This window comes from Seriola dumerili, unplaced genomic scaffold (genome assembly GCF_002260705.1).
Source record: "Seriola dumerili isolate Sdu_G_001 unplaced genomic scaffold, Sdu_1.0 BDQW01001178.1, whole genome shotgun sequence".
In the NCBI taxonomy this organism is placed as follows: Eukaryota; Metazoa; Chordata; class Actinopteri; order Carangiformes; family Carangidae; genus Seriola; species Seriola dumerili.
The window spans coordinates 63,148-78,825 of NW_019175433.1; the positions used below are offsets into that span (position 1 = coordinate 63,148).

The 15,678-nt window shown below is 39.7% G+C and overlaps 1 protein-coding gene across 1 annotated transcript; it reads left to right on the plus strand.

Annotated features, from left to right (window-relative positions):
* Positions 1 to 902: 902 nt before the first annotated feature.
* Positions 903 to 14,314, plus strand: ccdc92b (coiled-coil domain containing 92B). Its single transcript, XM_022767392.1, has 4 exons — positions 903 to 1,387; positions 1,761 to 1,901; positions 7,399 to 7,446; positions 9,734 to 14,314. The coding sequence occupies exons 2-4, from the start codon at positions 1,769 to 1,771 to the stop codon at positions 10,450 to 10,452; spliced, it is 900 nt and encodes a 299-aa protein (XP_022623113.1). The 5' UTR covers positions 903 to 1,387; positions 1,761 to 1,768; the 3' UTR covers positions 10,453 to 14,314.
* Positions 14,315 to 15,678: the final 1,364 nt, after the last annotated feature.

A 15,678-nucleotide genomic window follows, 5' to 3' on the forward strand; every position in this document is an offset into this window, starting at 1 on the left:
AGTTATATTATTATGTATTATAATATTGCATTGACACAGATGCATTAACATTACTGCATTTTAATGTTGTAGCTGGTTCAGACTATAGGGGCTATTAGTTAAACTTTTTTACACAGCCTACTGTTGGGTAGTTCAGTCTATAAAATGTCATTGTATTTTATAAGCTCATTGTACGTTTTGTATATTAATGTAAAAAGAGTCTTTGAAATGTTGTGAACAGTACTAGAGTAAATGTACTTTATGTTCTACCATCGCTAAAAAGTGTTTTGTATTTTGAGCAGAAAGGCAGCCTAGTACAAAGTTTGTTCTGTGTATTGTATGCGCATTAAACAGTGTTGGTAGATGGGATGGGAGCATTGCAATTTCCTTGATGTTATGGATGAAAACCTGAACCTTGAATTTACCACTTCTTTTGATAGCTCCTTATCTTTACTTCACCTGGGGACTTGCCCCACCCCCTTCCTTGTGCATTAAATAACAACAGAACTCCAGGTCCGCGGCCCGCAGGTTGAGAACCACTGCAGCAGCCTCGGCCTGTCTCTGTCCAAGGTACTGAAATCCGACCAATCAAATCACTTTGTATGGAGTCCCAAAATAAACAACTTGACTGGTTTGTAGCAATTTTTATTTTGAAAAGATTTGTTTTCTCATCACATTATGTTTTGTTTGATTGTGTGTGTGTGTGTGTGTGTGTGTGTGTGTGTGTGTGTGTGTGTGTGTGTGTGTGTGTGTGTGTGTGTGTGTGTGTGTTTTTTTTTGTTTGTTTTTTTAATAGTTTTACAGTGAGCCATTAGGGTATTGTGTTTTCCTTTGTACTCCCACGAGGTCTGTATCGATCCTGTTCAGACTCTACGTACAGCCGTTAAGGGTTTGTCCCTCCAATCAGCTCTCGTGCTGACTCTGTCGTACGATGTTCTCGCGTGTTCTGGTCACGATGGCTTGTTTTCAGCACTTCCCAGCTCAGCCGTCCACAGCAGCTTGATGTTTCAGTCGTTGGTCGAGGAAGAAAGGTGTGCGTGTTGAAAATGAACTGCGCAGTTCTTCCACGGGCTTTCACACCGACCAATTTGAAAACGTCCTCTTCCTAACGATGCCTGACGCAGACGTTGCAGCAGCGAGGAGCGGTTTTGCTCGGGGACAGCGGTGCCATGCATCGTGGTGGTTTTGCATTTTTACGCAGCTATCCAGCCTCTTCCTCCTCTAATCAAACGGCGTCACATGCAGCCAAAAAGCACTTCAACGCTTCAGATAAAATGTCTTTGGGCGAATGCCGCAGCGTACAGGATTTGGAGCAGCGCTGGAGGCCAGCATGCCGGGATCGGAGGACGTTTTTATAACATTTGCAAATCGTATTTCTTAAATTTTGGTACTTAACATCAATATAAAGGTAAGCAGAGACACTTGTATCGACTTATGACCCAATGTAAAGGCTTAGTTATCGATTTAGCTGCATCCTGGCAGGAGCTGCATGGTTTCTCCTGTTTTTGTTGATTTCTCTGATCATCAATACCTTATTTATAGCTCCCACATGACCTCAATACTTAACTTGCACTTCCCTCTCTCTGTAGCTGACATAAGCAGTGTTCACAGTATGAGAAAGTGACGTTAAGCAGCTGGAGTTCAAGCTTATAAGTTATATGTTATAGTGCCATATGAAGTTAATCGAGGTAGTTTCTTAAAAACAGAGCGGATTGTATACTGGTGGAGTAAATAAAAAGTATCATTTCCATCTTTCTGATCCCCTCCCTCTGTCTCTTCAGACTCGGCCATGGGTGATGAGAGCAGCCTGTCTCGGCAGGTAGAGAGTGTGGAGAGGAGCATGGTGTTCCTCAGGCAGGAGCACCTCACTTTGCTCCATGGTCTCCACCTGGAGATCCTCTCCCTGCAGAAACGATGCACAGGTGAAGGACATACTGCTGCTATTGTTACCATGTGTCTGTACATGTGTGTGTGAAAGAGAGACAAGAAACTTTTATGTGACCCCTGAATAATTTATCAATGCTTAGCAGATAAGCTGTGAGCATATATATACTCATTTGTTGCCAGTTAAGAGCTGTAGTCTAGGGGTTTTCATTATTAATGACTGATTAATTGATTATTGGTTTAGTCTATATGTTAAAAAGAATATACTTCCCGTCACATGTGAGTCCAAAGTAATGTTTTCAAACTGCTTTTGTCCAAGTAAGACTCAAAACCAAAGATATTCAATTCACTATCATTTATAGGAAAGCAGCAAATCCTCGCACGTTTTGCTTGAAAAATTACTGAAGGATTCATCAATTATCAGAATATACGTGGCAATAAATTCTCTGTTGGTAATTGACTAATCATTTCAGCTCTAATGAGTTCACATTTAAGTGATTCCTTTGGCTGATCCCCTTCTAGTGTTAATTTTTCTTTTTAGCTTCTTTAGTTCTTTATTAATCAGCAAGGACAGCTCTCATTGACCCCTTACGCTTAGAGAGGAGATTTATTAAGATTTTAAATTACAGGCTTGATGGATTGTTGGAAAAAAGACAGTTCCACAACCTTTTCTGATGAGTTTTTTATTTTTATAATAATCCGTCCAGCATGAAACCAGATATTCTTAGGATTCTTTCTTTTATGAAGCTTGTTTTTAAAGATTATTAGTTCTTTATTATCAGCATATATATATATATATATATATTCTTTTTTTTGGTAGGGGGGCATGTTGCTTTTATAAATCTATGTTTAGTTACAATCTGCAGTGCTGCTGTTGCCTTTTTCATTTGAAACAGATCCCATGTGCATGCAGTCCTCATTGTTCATCTAATGTGCGTCTGCTCTATCAGTCAATGCCAGACAATGACTACATGGTGATGTAACGCTACAATTCCTGTAGATTGCATCATTTCCTGTTTGGGGGCCTAATGGATATGTCATCTATATAATCAAGCAAGCAAGTGCATATGGCCACACACACACACACACACACACACACGCATACACACTATTACTATGCTTGCGAAGACCTATTATTTAATTTGATTAATTCTCTGGAGGCTTTCCTTATCCTTAACTATTGCAGCTACATGCCTAAAGCCAACACTCTGACCTTATGCTGCATACACAGTATAGGAAGAATGAGAAGAACAGGAAAAACACCCATTATTCCAACTTGGGGGTGTTCACACATTACTCCAAGGTAGTTAGCCCTAGTGCTGAAACCAGATAAACAGCCTAAATCCGCTAGTTTCATTGTTATTTGTAGCAGTTTGTTACCAAGTGAAACCCGATATAAACCAATGGTGTGTAGCTTACATAAAATGAGCTGAATGGATTGCATCAGTGTTAGTGTTGGATTTTCCTTTGATGTAACTGCCTGCAGCGGCGCATTTTCAGCCCTTCTGCCAACATTTTGTTGACATGTCTGTAGTTCTTTCATCAAGTTGTAGATACCGTCTCTGTCAGAAATTCCTGATATCTCCAAGTTGGAAGCTGACATGAACAATTTTTTCCACTGAGCTGCTTGTAATTACGGTTTAAACAATGTTACATGAATGTAGCGTTAAACCTGTTCATACACCCTATAAAGCCAAGTCCTAAAATGAATAGTCTTTGAATGGGAGGGAGTTCTCTTATGCTCCTGTATAAACAGATTTTTGTGTCCACAAAGTGAATACAAGTGTATACATAAATAAATACACACGGAGCAGACTAACACACAAAATACACATCATTTATTGTCACACACACAATAGATCCTCAGAAAGATCCATACAAACATATCTATAATGGTTTGGTTAATCCATAGATCCCATGGCTTTAGTAATCCATATGAAGAGGATTGTGGTTAAACACATACAGAAGGGGAGTGTGAGGGGGAGGGTTACGTGTGTGTGTGTGTGTGTGTGTGTGTGTGTGTGTGTGTGTGTGTGTGTGTGTGTGTGTGTGTGTGTGTGTGTGTGTGTGTGTGTGTGTGTGTGTGTGAGTGAGTGAGTGAGTGAGTGTGTGAGCAAGACAGAAAGATGGCTCAGAGCCAATGTGACCAGTTGTGTTGAAAACAACCCCCTCCATCACTTTAGCTCTGCTGCACAGTTACATCTGGCTAGCAAAGCTGTGTGTGTGTTGTATGTTGAGAAACAGACTGAAAGAAAGAGACTAACACCCCAACAGAGAGAGAGAGTGTGTCTCTCTGTATTTCTAACTGTTTGCTCCACCTGCTCCTCTCCCTCTGTCTCCACGGGGTCTCCCAGTGTGAATGTGGAGGGCAGCCAACTTGGTGCTTTTACAGATTGTTGATATTTTTTTGTCCACACGGAGTCCAGCAAAACGAGACAATGTGTAGCTAAACCTTCCGAAAGACAATAGTTTCCTTTATAAAAATGATTTAATCAATAATGAAGTCTCCAGAGAGATTCACTGCAGTTTCTCAGAGGTAACAAACTTATTCCTTCCTCAAACCTCATAAACACAAATAAATCTTCTTCCTGCAGCAGCTGGAGTCATGAATCTGCTCAGCAGTTTGTGTCTGCCCATAACACAGTCTTTCATGTTCACATTCCTCAGAGGTTTCTGTGGGATTGCATAAGCAGGGACCTTATTAGGCCACATTCACTAAAATACTCAAGACCATCTACTCTTTCTGCTGGGCACCTTTAAAGCTCCTTATGATGCGTTTATGCCAGAATCAAAAGTCTGTTATTTAAGCCAAAGTAAGATCAATTGGCCACTACACACATTCCTAGATTTCCAGTATGCAAAGGAAACGGAAACAGAAAATTGCAAGCTCTCAAAAACTCATTTTTTTGTCTGTATAAATATCCTGTTTTTTGTTTTGTTTTGTTTTTGTTTTTTTTGTTAACCTTGAAGGTTGAAACAGACATTTCTGCATTAAGTTTTGAGAATCAACTCACTGGAACAGCCACAACAAAAATATATCTATTAATAAATTTAAAGATAATCAAATTGCAGTTGATTATATTCCCTCTTGTACATATCCACAATACACTCCCTGATATCCTGTAGTTAAAGTTTGCGAGGTGATACTTTGTGAGGGATAACATGTATAACTTACTCAGTTTTTTGATTGTTTTTGTTGGAGAAATAAAAATGAAGTGATGACGAGTCTGGAGAATGGCTGTGAGGCTAGATGCTGGTAGGCTAATGCCATGCGCAGGTGTGATAGGTGTTTGCTGCCAGCTGGCTAATGTGTAGCATGGAAGGATACTGCAAGGTTGAGCTGACGGTGGTACTGTGCATATTAGCTCTGCCTTTGTATTGTTTTTTGTTCCTGTTGTTTTGAACTCATCAGCATGAAGGTGCCTTCCCATCTGTCCCATTGAACATCAAGCTAAATCAATTTTTGTCTTCTGTTTTTGAAATGGGGTCTTTGTCTTACATATAATGTGTTTATTGTGTGTCATTGAAATCAATTATTTGTGCGTCTGTGTGGTTGTGTGTGTATGTGTGTGTTTGCCCTTCAAGATATCTTTGCAACATTCAAGGTTGAGCCATGAAACAAAAACCTTGAATGTTTAGAGAGGCTGTAGGAGATAAACCTGACCTACAAAGTATGTACTGTATGTTGAAATGTCCTGAGCACCTCGTTTTCATTGTTTGACAGTTTTTTCAAGAAATATTTCTTACAGTCGACTTCCTGCTGTTAAATGAACTACATAAATGCTTCTTGAAGTTGTGAATGAGGATAATAACTAGAAAATTAAAGTGTCACACATTTGGCAGTCATGGTTCAGTACTTAAACCAGCAATCAACGGGTCTGTCTTTCTGGAGCCGCCTGCCTGGCGTTCCTCTGTCTTCCTTCCTTCCTTACTTCCTTCCTTTCTTCTCTCTTATCGTATTTCCTCCCCTCTTCACCCCCTCTGTCCTTCTCTCTTCATGGCAGCTGCATGGGTGGGTGTGTTATGCTGACTGCAGAGGGAAAGAGAAGGGGTGTGACAGAGAGAGCAAGAAAAGAAGAAAGGCCAGAAATAACCAACACATGCCGTTCTAGATTGATCTAGATTATCGAGGGTTTCATTACAAAATGCAAATATTTTCTTCATAAAATTAGAAAAATCCAATGATATGTAAAATATTGATAATTTTGTATCCTAAAACCTAAATTTAATATTTAATTGACACTAATAATTATATAGAAAATTAGTTTTAGTAAACATCAGTGGGTAGGTGTTAATAGAGTGTTACAGGTTAAAAATGACTATTTTCCAAGTCATTTCAGGGCTGCTAATTGAGCATTTCTGGCTCTGGGAAAAGAAACAAGTCAAATCTATGCCACATTACTCTGACATTACCCTGAATGACCATGGAGATGAGTGAAAGGCCAGACATGACCAGGAGTCCAATTCCCACAACCACCACAGAGATTCTATGCTGAAATATTTTTATCAGGGACAGCCCAACGGCACTAATAACTGTGCAGATACTCGTCTGATACATTATCTTCTCAAAAACATAGACCATTAGTTGCTGTTTTGCCAGAACATGAGAGATAATCCACCCAGGATCTAAAAATGCCAGTGCGCCAGATATCATGTCACGTAATATTTGGATAATCCTAATCATGTTGCAGGGATGTCTCACAGTAACGTGATTCAACGCTTTTACTATTTCCCACACTGCTAAAAAAAAAACCAGTACAGTCATGTCTATGAATGTGGGATGGTAAAACTGTTTTAATCAGTCAGGAAAACTGCTAAGTGCCCACTGTCTGTTATCTGTCTGTTTTTTATGGGACAAGACATATGGATGCATAAAAGCCATCTACAACATTAAATAGAGTATACCAATATTCAAATGTTATAAGAAATCTCTTGAGAACATCTGAATCAGCCAGCTTCATAAAAAATCACATATCAATAACATTTCACCTTTAGATTTCATGAGTGAGCAGAATGTGACGGTGTGAAACTGAAGCTTTGGGTTGAAATGTCAAATGTTGTGTAAGGGTTTTTAAGTTGCTGTTTGTTAGGTCTGCATTGCCCTCTGAAACAAATTGCAAAGCCAGTAGTTTTTGTATTTAAGTGAATATTGATTTCAGTGAGGAATGCTAATAAAGCTGATATGTCTAATTGAAGTTACAGTAAAGAGAGTTTTTCTCCAGACTGTGATTAGTAGCTACTGTAACAGGACATCACTGGCCCAGTCTCTGGCACACATTCTTTGATGTAAAGTTTCAGATTTAGCTTCATAAATTATGTATGAGCTCACTGAAAATGTTCTGGAAACTGCATCAAGCATCTGTTATGTTAACCAGTAACAGCAAACAGAAAATGTCAGCATACAGCTTTAATAAGACATTTCAGAAGCACTGAGCATCTATATTTGTGCAAACAGTTTGACTTCATGTCACATTTATATTTCTGTCTCTTTAATGACTCGTTCCTGTGTTTTTGTTTTTCTCTTGGGTTTTTCAGAGTTGACAAGTGAGCTGAAGGTAAAGCCTCCAGGCAGAAACCAAATAGGTATGTTAAAAAAAAAATCCCTTAACTGCTCATAATTATCTGTAATGAATTATGTCTGTATTTCCACTACTTTAGTTTTCTTGCTCTGATTTGGAGACACAAAGGCAGACACATTTTTTCATCTCTCTGGGTTAGTTTTCCTTCGCCGCACTCAACCTCAACCCCCAATTGACTATCTCTCTACGCATGCATCCATCTCTGCCTCCCTCTGTCCTTCCCACCCTCCCATCCCCCAGGGGACAGATCCCCGTCAGCCACCCTCCTCCCTCTTCTCACCCCTGCCTCCCTGTCTCTCTCTCTCTCTCGTCATCTCTTCACCGGCAAGCCGGAGGAGGTCTCTGACAAACCATACACAGCCAAAATCATGGGTGCGAAGTGCATCTGTGTTTCCCTGTGTGTGTTTATAAGCTTTTTACACAAATTTGTGCAAGATTTCCTGTTTGAAAGGAATTGGTCACGGCTTTATGAGGGCAACATGTTCGCTGTGAAGATTTAAACACAACTGCAAAGACAGCATGCCTCGACATATTTGGCTCATAGCTGACGTTTGCAGGACCATTGCTGGTGTCTGGATGCAGGGATGCAGAGATGGGCACCATTTTGTCACAGCAAATTAGAGACAGACCAGAGAAAGAGGAGTCAAAAGGCTGCGTGAATGTGTGTGTGTGCTTGTATAAAATATGGAGGGGGAGTCATGTTTGGCTGCACTACTCAGCCATTAGACCCCATCTCTTTTTCCAGGACAGGTTATCCCCCAATCCATCAATACAACATGGCCCTCTGTTCTTCTCCCAGCCTGACAAATTGATCCATCTTCTTTTTCCTTTCCTGCTCTCATTTTTCCTCAAGCTCCCCATGGGGGTGTCCACTTACAGCCTTTGCTGAGAAGGAGAGAGAGTCAGAGTCAGGAAAAGAGAGAGGAAGAGGTGGAAGGAGAGCGTTAAGGGAAAAGACAAGGCGGCAGGATGCGGTCAGCTGCAGAGATGGAGAAGGGGAGAGGGGTATTGAAGGAAATGAAGATCACATTAGGTAGTCTATAGTTAGCATATTATCTCAACTTGGGTGTGGCAATAGGCGACAAAATCTGAGACTGACCGGTTCTCAGAGGATCATCCATAGAAGGAAAAGGATAACAGAAAAGGACAACCATAGACTGAAAAGGATGAAAGGGAAGTCATGTAGACGGGAAAAGACGACTGATTCAAGAGGAAGCTATGGATGAAGCACCCCATTACATTTAAAACCTAATATGGATTCCAGGCTTGAAAGTTTCACCTCCAGGACTCAACAAACCTCCCACTGCCCTTTGAGATTCTCCTACCCAGCACACTTGGCCTATTTCTATGGGCAGAGGCATTAGTGCCGGCCTCTGTGGATGTAATCTCCTTCCCCTCTGGCAAGCTCCAGCTCAGTTAGCCCTGAGGTTGCTGCACTGACACAGGGCTTTTCATCCATACCTCCCTCTCCTCTGGGGAGTTTTACATGAATGAAAGAGCATAAAGGTTGTCTACAAAAAGAAGAAAAAAAGAATCATAAGCAATATACTGTGTTAAACCTGACCTTGGCACAGAGATCGAAGTTCATGTGGAGAGAGGACCTCAAGTAGTAGTCTCTTTGTAGCTGTCTTGGGAATGATGCCTCATCAGGATTGGTTGATGATATGGTAGAACTGAATTGCAAGGACTAGCCTTTGTGTACTGTACAGTATATAAAGGCTTGTAGTGCAGCTTAAACTGTGCCTTGCTTTTAAGAAGTAAAGGAGGTTTTAATTACTTTACCTTGATATGAACATCCAAGAAGTTAAAATATCAGACATCTCACAATACAATTCAATACTACAGACTACAGTACAGACTACAATACAGTACTCTTATCAAATTTTGAGAGGAAACTAGTGATAAAAAATAAATGATAATAATAAACAATCAGGATTTAGTCCTGTTAATTGCTTTAATATCTATTTAAATAAACGGATCCAAGCAAGAATTGTGTCTCTGTGGTTCATATGTGCTGAGGATTAGAGCTGGTGTGGCCCAACGAAGGCCACACTCAGCTTTGCATAAGATACTTACACTGTCTGTGGTAATGAATACAGCTATTAAACTGTCTATATGCTGTGTATTTGTCCTGGTTCTGTTTTTATCTGCTCTGTGGAAAGCGAACATTCAGATTATTGTATTTATTTAGTGAATTGTTTCGTTGAACATTTACATACACATACATTTTAATAAAGCTCTTATGTACTCTTGTACTATGTTTCAACATTTGCATTTCTTCTCCATGTTAGAGTTACAGGAAGAGGAGGAGCTCCTGGAGGCTCACTGTCGGGATGTGGAGAACCGCCTGGCAGACCAGGAGTGCACCTTAGGAGAGCTTCGTATGGAGCTGAGTCACAAAGGGGCTTTGGTGGGAGCCCTCAGAGCCAATCTCAAAGAAAAGGAGCGACATTTCCTGGAGGAGCTCAAACGCCGCAGCCACTGTTCAACCATCCTCAACACGGAGCTGCAGAAACAAACAGAGGCAGCAGCATACCTCTCCTTCCAGCTGCATGCTGCCAGGCAGAAACTGCACCACCAGCGAATGCAGCAGAGGCAGGGACTCCTTGCTAGAGCCAACAGTCAGGGGGCCCCATATGGTGCCGAGCAGAACTCAGTTTCTCCACAGATGCCATCAGGAGCCTCCCCTTCCTCTCCTGTGGTTAAACCCAAGCGTAAGAGCGCTAGGTCATCTTCGAGAGTGGAGCGTGCCCGGGAGTGTGTGCCCATAGAGAGAGTGATGGGCCCTGCAGAGCCCACAGCCATGCCTGACCCTGCACTCTTCCTCCATCCTCGAAGGCACAGAGCTCGCTCCAGGCACTCTTTGGCACAAAGACAGCCTCCACTGGGCCTGGAGAAGGAGGATGAGGAGGAAGGAGGTGGGGAGGGGCCGATGGAGCCTCAGGATGAAGCCGCCAGAATGGTGTCTTCAGCTGCAGTGCCCCCTGCTGCTGAGACGAAGGCAGATTAGCAACTACTGTGACCTTTGCTTCTGACTACAGTGTGATCGCTGTATGATTATCTTCTGTTTGACTGTTAATGCTATTAACTATTCTTGTTCTGCACCTTGACTGAATTGGTACTGAGACTGGTTTTAGCTATTGAATTATATTAAACTTACCATAGAAACTTTTTAAACTAGACTTTGATATAACCTTAAACAACCTGCAAAGCAAAACTCAGTGTCACCTTAAGTCAGTCTTACATTAAATTAGAATCTGTTTACAGTGGTGTCACATGCTCTATATACTGTGTGGGGCCTTATTTCAAAGCACCCCCTTTTAAATTTACAGTGAGGGTACATTTGACTATGGTAGCAGCCATTTTAGGTGGACTACTCCAATGCCCAACTATGTGGCCCAACAAAAATGTGACCTTTTAAGGCCAAACATAAATCACAAGTGGCCAAATGTTTGTGTGGCCAGGTGAAACTATATGTGTGGTGGGCACCTCTTGTGTGAGTCCTCCATGTAAAAAAAAAAAAAATTGATTGAAAGGAGGTATGTTTCTCTCACTTTGAAAGAACAGACAACAGATTAGAAATAGTAATTTAGTAATTTTAATTTCGGTTTAACATTTTAACCCTGGACCACTAAACACCACCCTGTTATCTTATAGATCCATTGTAATGATACAATTTATAGCTTATCCACAGAAAATACTTTCTGATTGGCCCCAAGCTCCAACAACTGAAGACAACTGCTATGGGAAACCATTTTTCAAGCGGAAAACCAGCAGGTCGGCAGCTGAGACACAGTTTTAAAACACAGTGCAAACTATTAACTGTAGGTATCTGTAGCAACAATAGACCTTTTACATAGAAGACATTTTGACCAGCAGGAGACACACAGGTGTTAGTCATGCCGGAAACGATGGACTCTGAACCTGCTCACCTGAATAGAATTATGTTATTATTGATGTTATTAGTATCAACTGTGCTTTCCAAGTCAAGTCAAAATGTCTGATGTGCAAAACGTCTATAGCCTAACCATAGTTTCAACTGACAAGAATCAAACGTTAAAAGTGGATCATGATTTGACCAGAGCCGACCTTTATTTCTTTAGTAAGCATCAAGTAAGCATCCATGTAATGTCTCTGCGCCACTTCAATTCCATTGACCTCTTCTTACCTACATTCTTCTTGTTATTATTACTGTTATTGTTATTACTTATTTCAGACCCCAGGCACATTGTAAAATTAGAACATTTTTAAACCTCCAAAACAGTAAATTCACACCATCATACATATCGAACAGAATACACTCGCACAGAACGTCATTCTCACTTTCACAACATGTTTTTGTAATTATCTTTCAATTTCATTACAACTAATAAGTAATTAATAGATGAGTTGTTTACTATTTCTTCAAGATAAAAACTAAAGGTCAGTCAGCAGTAGTGTTGGCCGCATGCAAACTTTGCATCCGGGGCTAAACAACACAATATTTAGCCTGGATGTTTTACTAAGACATATATCGAGGCATAAGTGATATGCAGCTATTCCTCTGTAGTGGCTTCTTGGTATAAATGGGCCACATTCAGGTGATAATCAGTTCTGACTCATTGGACCATGTGCTTTACTCAGGTGTGGATTGTGTACTAAACACACACACACACACACACACACACACACACACACACACACAGAGAGCGAGACGACTACTGCTTTAACTCATTTGTGTTTGAGGTGGTTGTGTTGTAGGGGTTTCTTTTCACCTCAGGAAAAATGGACAAACGAGCATGACTGTAGATTTTGGTGTGTGTGTTTTCAGCAGAAGCAGTATCTGATTGATGGTCTACTTACAATGTGTTCCTTTTCTGTTTTACACAAATTCCCAAAGTAGCTATGTCAAAATGCACACCTAGACAGTTTACTGTAAATTGGGAGAAGGCAGAATCACTAGAAGGACGTTTGTATGTGTGTGTCCTCTATCCTGTGTTATCAAAACATATGCGCATGGTGGCCCCTAGTGTAACAATGAGCAAATAGCATATGGGGTGGTGGTGAAATTACACTTTCAGTGGCTATATTTTAATGTAGGACATACTTTTTATGTTATTGCTTACATGTATCAGAGCAGATTATGAATTCAGTGTTGTCTGATCGATACCCCACTGTAATTCCTGCCTTATAAAGGAGGAGTAATGGACTTGCAGGACTCAAAGTGAGGAAACTGAAGACATTTCTTTACTTTAGTACTGTATCTTTTTATTTCAACAACACTTTTATAAGATGCTGTGGGGTTTGCATATAAAGGTTTATTGTATGTAATGTTGCACTTCAGTTATTTTTGATTCAAAAATATTTTGTCGGAGTCAGTCGATACTTGAGCCATGACTTATCTGAACATCAGTAAGTGCAGTCAGTATCTATGACAGGAGCCTTCCTGTAAGGCTGAATTTAATTGTGATAAATTGCTGCAAGGCTTTCTCACCTTCTACAACTACTGGTTAGAAGTTTAGGATCATGTTTTAGGAGTAAATGTTCAATAAAGCAATATATCAATATATTTATATATTATTAGTAGATCACGTTAACTGGTTTAAGTACACTTGAGGTGTTGAAATAGATTTTATGATTGTTTAACTTTGTATTTTGTAATTGTCAAGCTCAGTATGTTTTGCTTAATATTTTTCTGAACTGTCTAACATATTTGATTTTGAAAAGTTCTGTTGATTGCCACTGAATCTTGACATGATTAAATGTTATGTTACAGTTTATAGGAGGCATATCCATGTAGGGGAATCAAGGATATGCTGTATGTGAAGCAGCATTAAGCAAATGGGCATATTATTATGCCACATGAGACTGTCTGGATGAATAACTTGTCTTCTTTTGAGCAAAAATGCAAATGTGACAAGGGTTTTCATTCACCTCTCAACTGGTAAGCCATTAGCATAACTGTGTGCACTACTCTTCCTCAAGTTTTATGAAACAGTAGGGGACAAAAGTACAAAGCTTTCTTGTTTAAAACAGTTTCTTTTTTTCATTTTTTTCCCCCCAGGAGGAATCCTGAACTTAGACTGTTAGACTTCATGGTTTCATCAATCCACTTGTCTTGTAAATGAAACGGCAGGTAGACTAATCTCTCCATCCATCTTTCATAATCAGTTTATGAAAGGTGCATAACACGTCATACCATTGTTTCACATTTTAGATGATCTATACTTTAAAAAAAAATGCTGTACGCATCTTTGCTACAGTTTATACAACTCATAGACTGATGACTGGTTTGTCTGCTTTGGGGGAAAACGCTAATGAGGCAAAGAGGCCCACCACTAAAATTAACATGAAGATGAACGGTGTGATGCCTTAATGAAGATGTCTTTTCATGAATATTTCAGCTAAAGGGAGTAAATCCTCACTGCCTGATTTGCTTTTTCTACTTTTCAAAGCACATCTAACATCAGTCAAACATAGCAAGAAAGTAGATCATTTACTCACAGCCACAGAGAATGTCTTCCATCTCTCTAAATGCTTATATGATAACCCAAATCCTCATAATAGTAACGCTAACAAATGTCAGCAGCATCATCTCTGTCATTTCCTCTTATTCAGGTCTTGTCCTGGTTGAGGTCAAATAACTTTATTTTGCATCTTACAGAAACATTGAAGTGGACTGTGTGAGGCACCACAAGACATCTTGTTTGACATGTTATTTGGGCTCTAGCAATAATGCTGTGTGGTACCCAACATGAAAAGCAGAGAGGTGTTGCTCTGGGTCTTTGTATGGTTTTGGCCCTTGAGTGGCCATAAGCTATTGACTGATTACCGCATATACTGTGTTCGCTTCCTTTAGTGATCTACTATACACAGACCTGGAATAAAATGAAGGATTGTCTAGTCTGCTGCCTGCTTGTTATTGAAACTCAGAATGAAGTCTGTGTGGTTGAATTCTATGATGTAACTTTGACCAAACAGGAGACCTTGAACAAACACGTATAAGAAATATAATGGTATATGGGACTAATACATAGTTTGGGATAGTATACATTTTGAAAATATGGTACTAAAATTATTTCCATACATTATTCACTTCTATATCAAATAACTCCAGTAATTCAATCTGAATAATAAAACATTATCCAAGCCAGTTAGATAGCTACAATTTACCATTCTATAATTATAAAAATGAAGTGCTTTAGATCCATCTGGGAAAGTATTCAGGTCAGTCTAATTTTCTCAGTATTATTATCATTATTTTGTAAAAGAAGGAGCCTCTATCTCCTTTATTAGCCTACATTAAGTTTCGAGCTCAAATTGGTGCTTTGTTAGGTGGAGAGGAATGGATTCCTCTGTAGTTGGTCAAAGGATGGGGCATGAGCCAGGGAAGAACCCCTTAGATTTTGGGGCATATCCAGATCATTTACTATGAAATTGATTTTTTTTTCCTGAAGTCTGGTGCATATTGTTTGCCATTGGCCTTGGTGGAAGTCTGCGCTCTCTGAGTGTCCTTCTAGTTCATTATTGAACAGGACCTGGATAACCATTAGAAAATAGATGGATGAACCAATTTAACTAATTAAAAAATAACCTTTTAATTTATTTAGGGTCCTCATGAGTTTTACGTATCGTTAAGTGTCTGGAATAGTAGACCTGGAGATTTGCCAGCCAGATTTAGCTAAAATAATGTTAAAAATATGTTACTGTGTACTGTCTCTGTCATGCTAGAGAAAATATTTAACACCTTTGTAAACTACATTTAAAACTTTTTTTTAAAATACCTTTAAAAGCCCTTCTTTGAGGGAACTTAAATCAGTGCTTTTAAAGACTTTTCAAGACCTGCAGATACCCTGCAAAATCCAGTTTTGAGACATTCATTCAGTTTGTGTTTTTATAGACTGTAAATCACACCCCCCTGGCTAGTTTGAGAACAGCCAGCAAATGGGGCATTTAATAGTAGCTAACAACAGTTTGAGTCTGTTTTAAAATGTCTGCTGCTAACCTAACATACATACTGTATGTTCACACCACATTCCTCAGCATTAAAAAGGCTATGTTAATCCTTACATTACTGGGTTGTGGTTTAAGTGGTATTTACTGATGCCAATGAAAACGAGAGCCCATTTCACTATGCCTAATTCTAGCTGGAACTGTTTAGTGGCAAATATGACCATTGTATTGTGGTCATATTCAGTAGTAGTATCCATCTCAACAATCCAGCAGTTGTGGTTGAATCCAGCTCCAAAATCCAGCA

What these genes read in the sequence shown, in the direction of transcription:
- ccdc92b (XM_022767392.1), top strand. Translation starts at nt 1,769, where the DNA reads ATGGGTGATGAGAGCAGCCTGTCTCGGCAGGTAGAGAGTGTGGAGAGG. An exon ending in CCTGCAGAAACGATGCACAG is followed by an intron (nt 1,902 to 7,398) that starts GTGAAGGACATA and finishes TGGGTTTTTCAG; the next exon opens with AGTTGACAAGTGAGCTGAAG. An exon ending in TCCAGGCAGAAACCAAATAG is followed by an intron (nt 7,447 to 9,733) that starts GTATGTTAAAAA and finishes TCTCCATGTTAG; the next exon opens with AGTTACAGGAAGAGGAGGAG.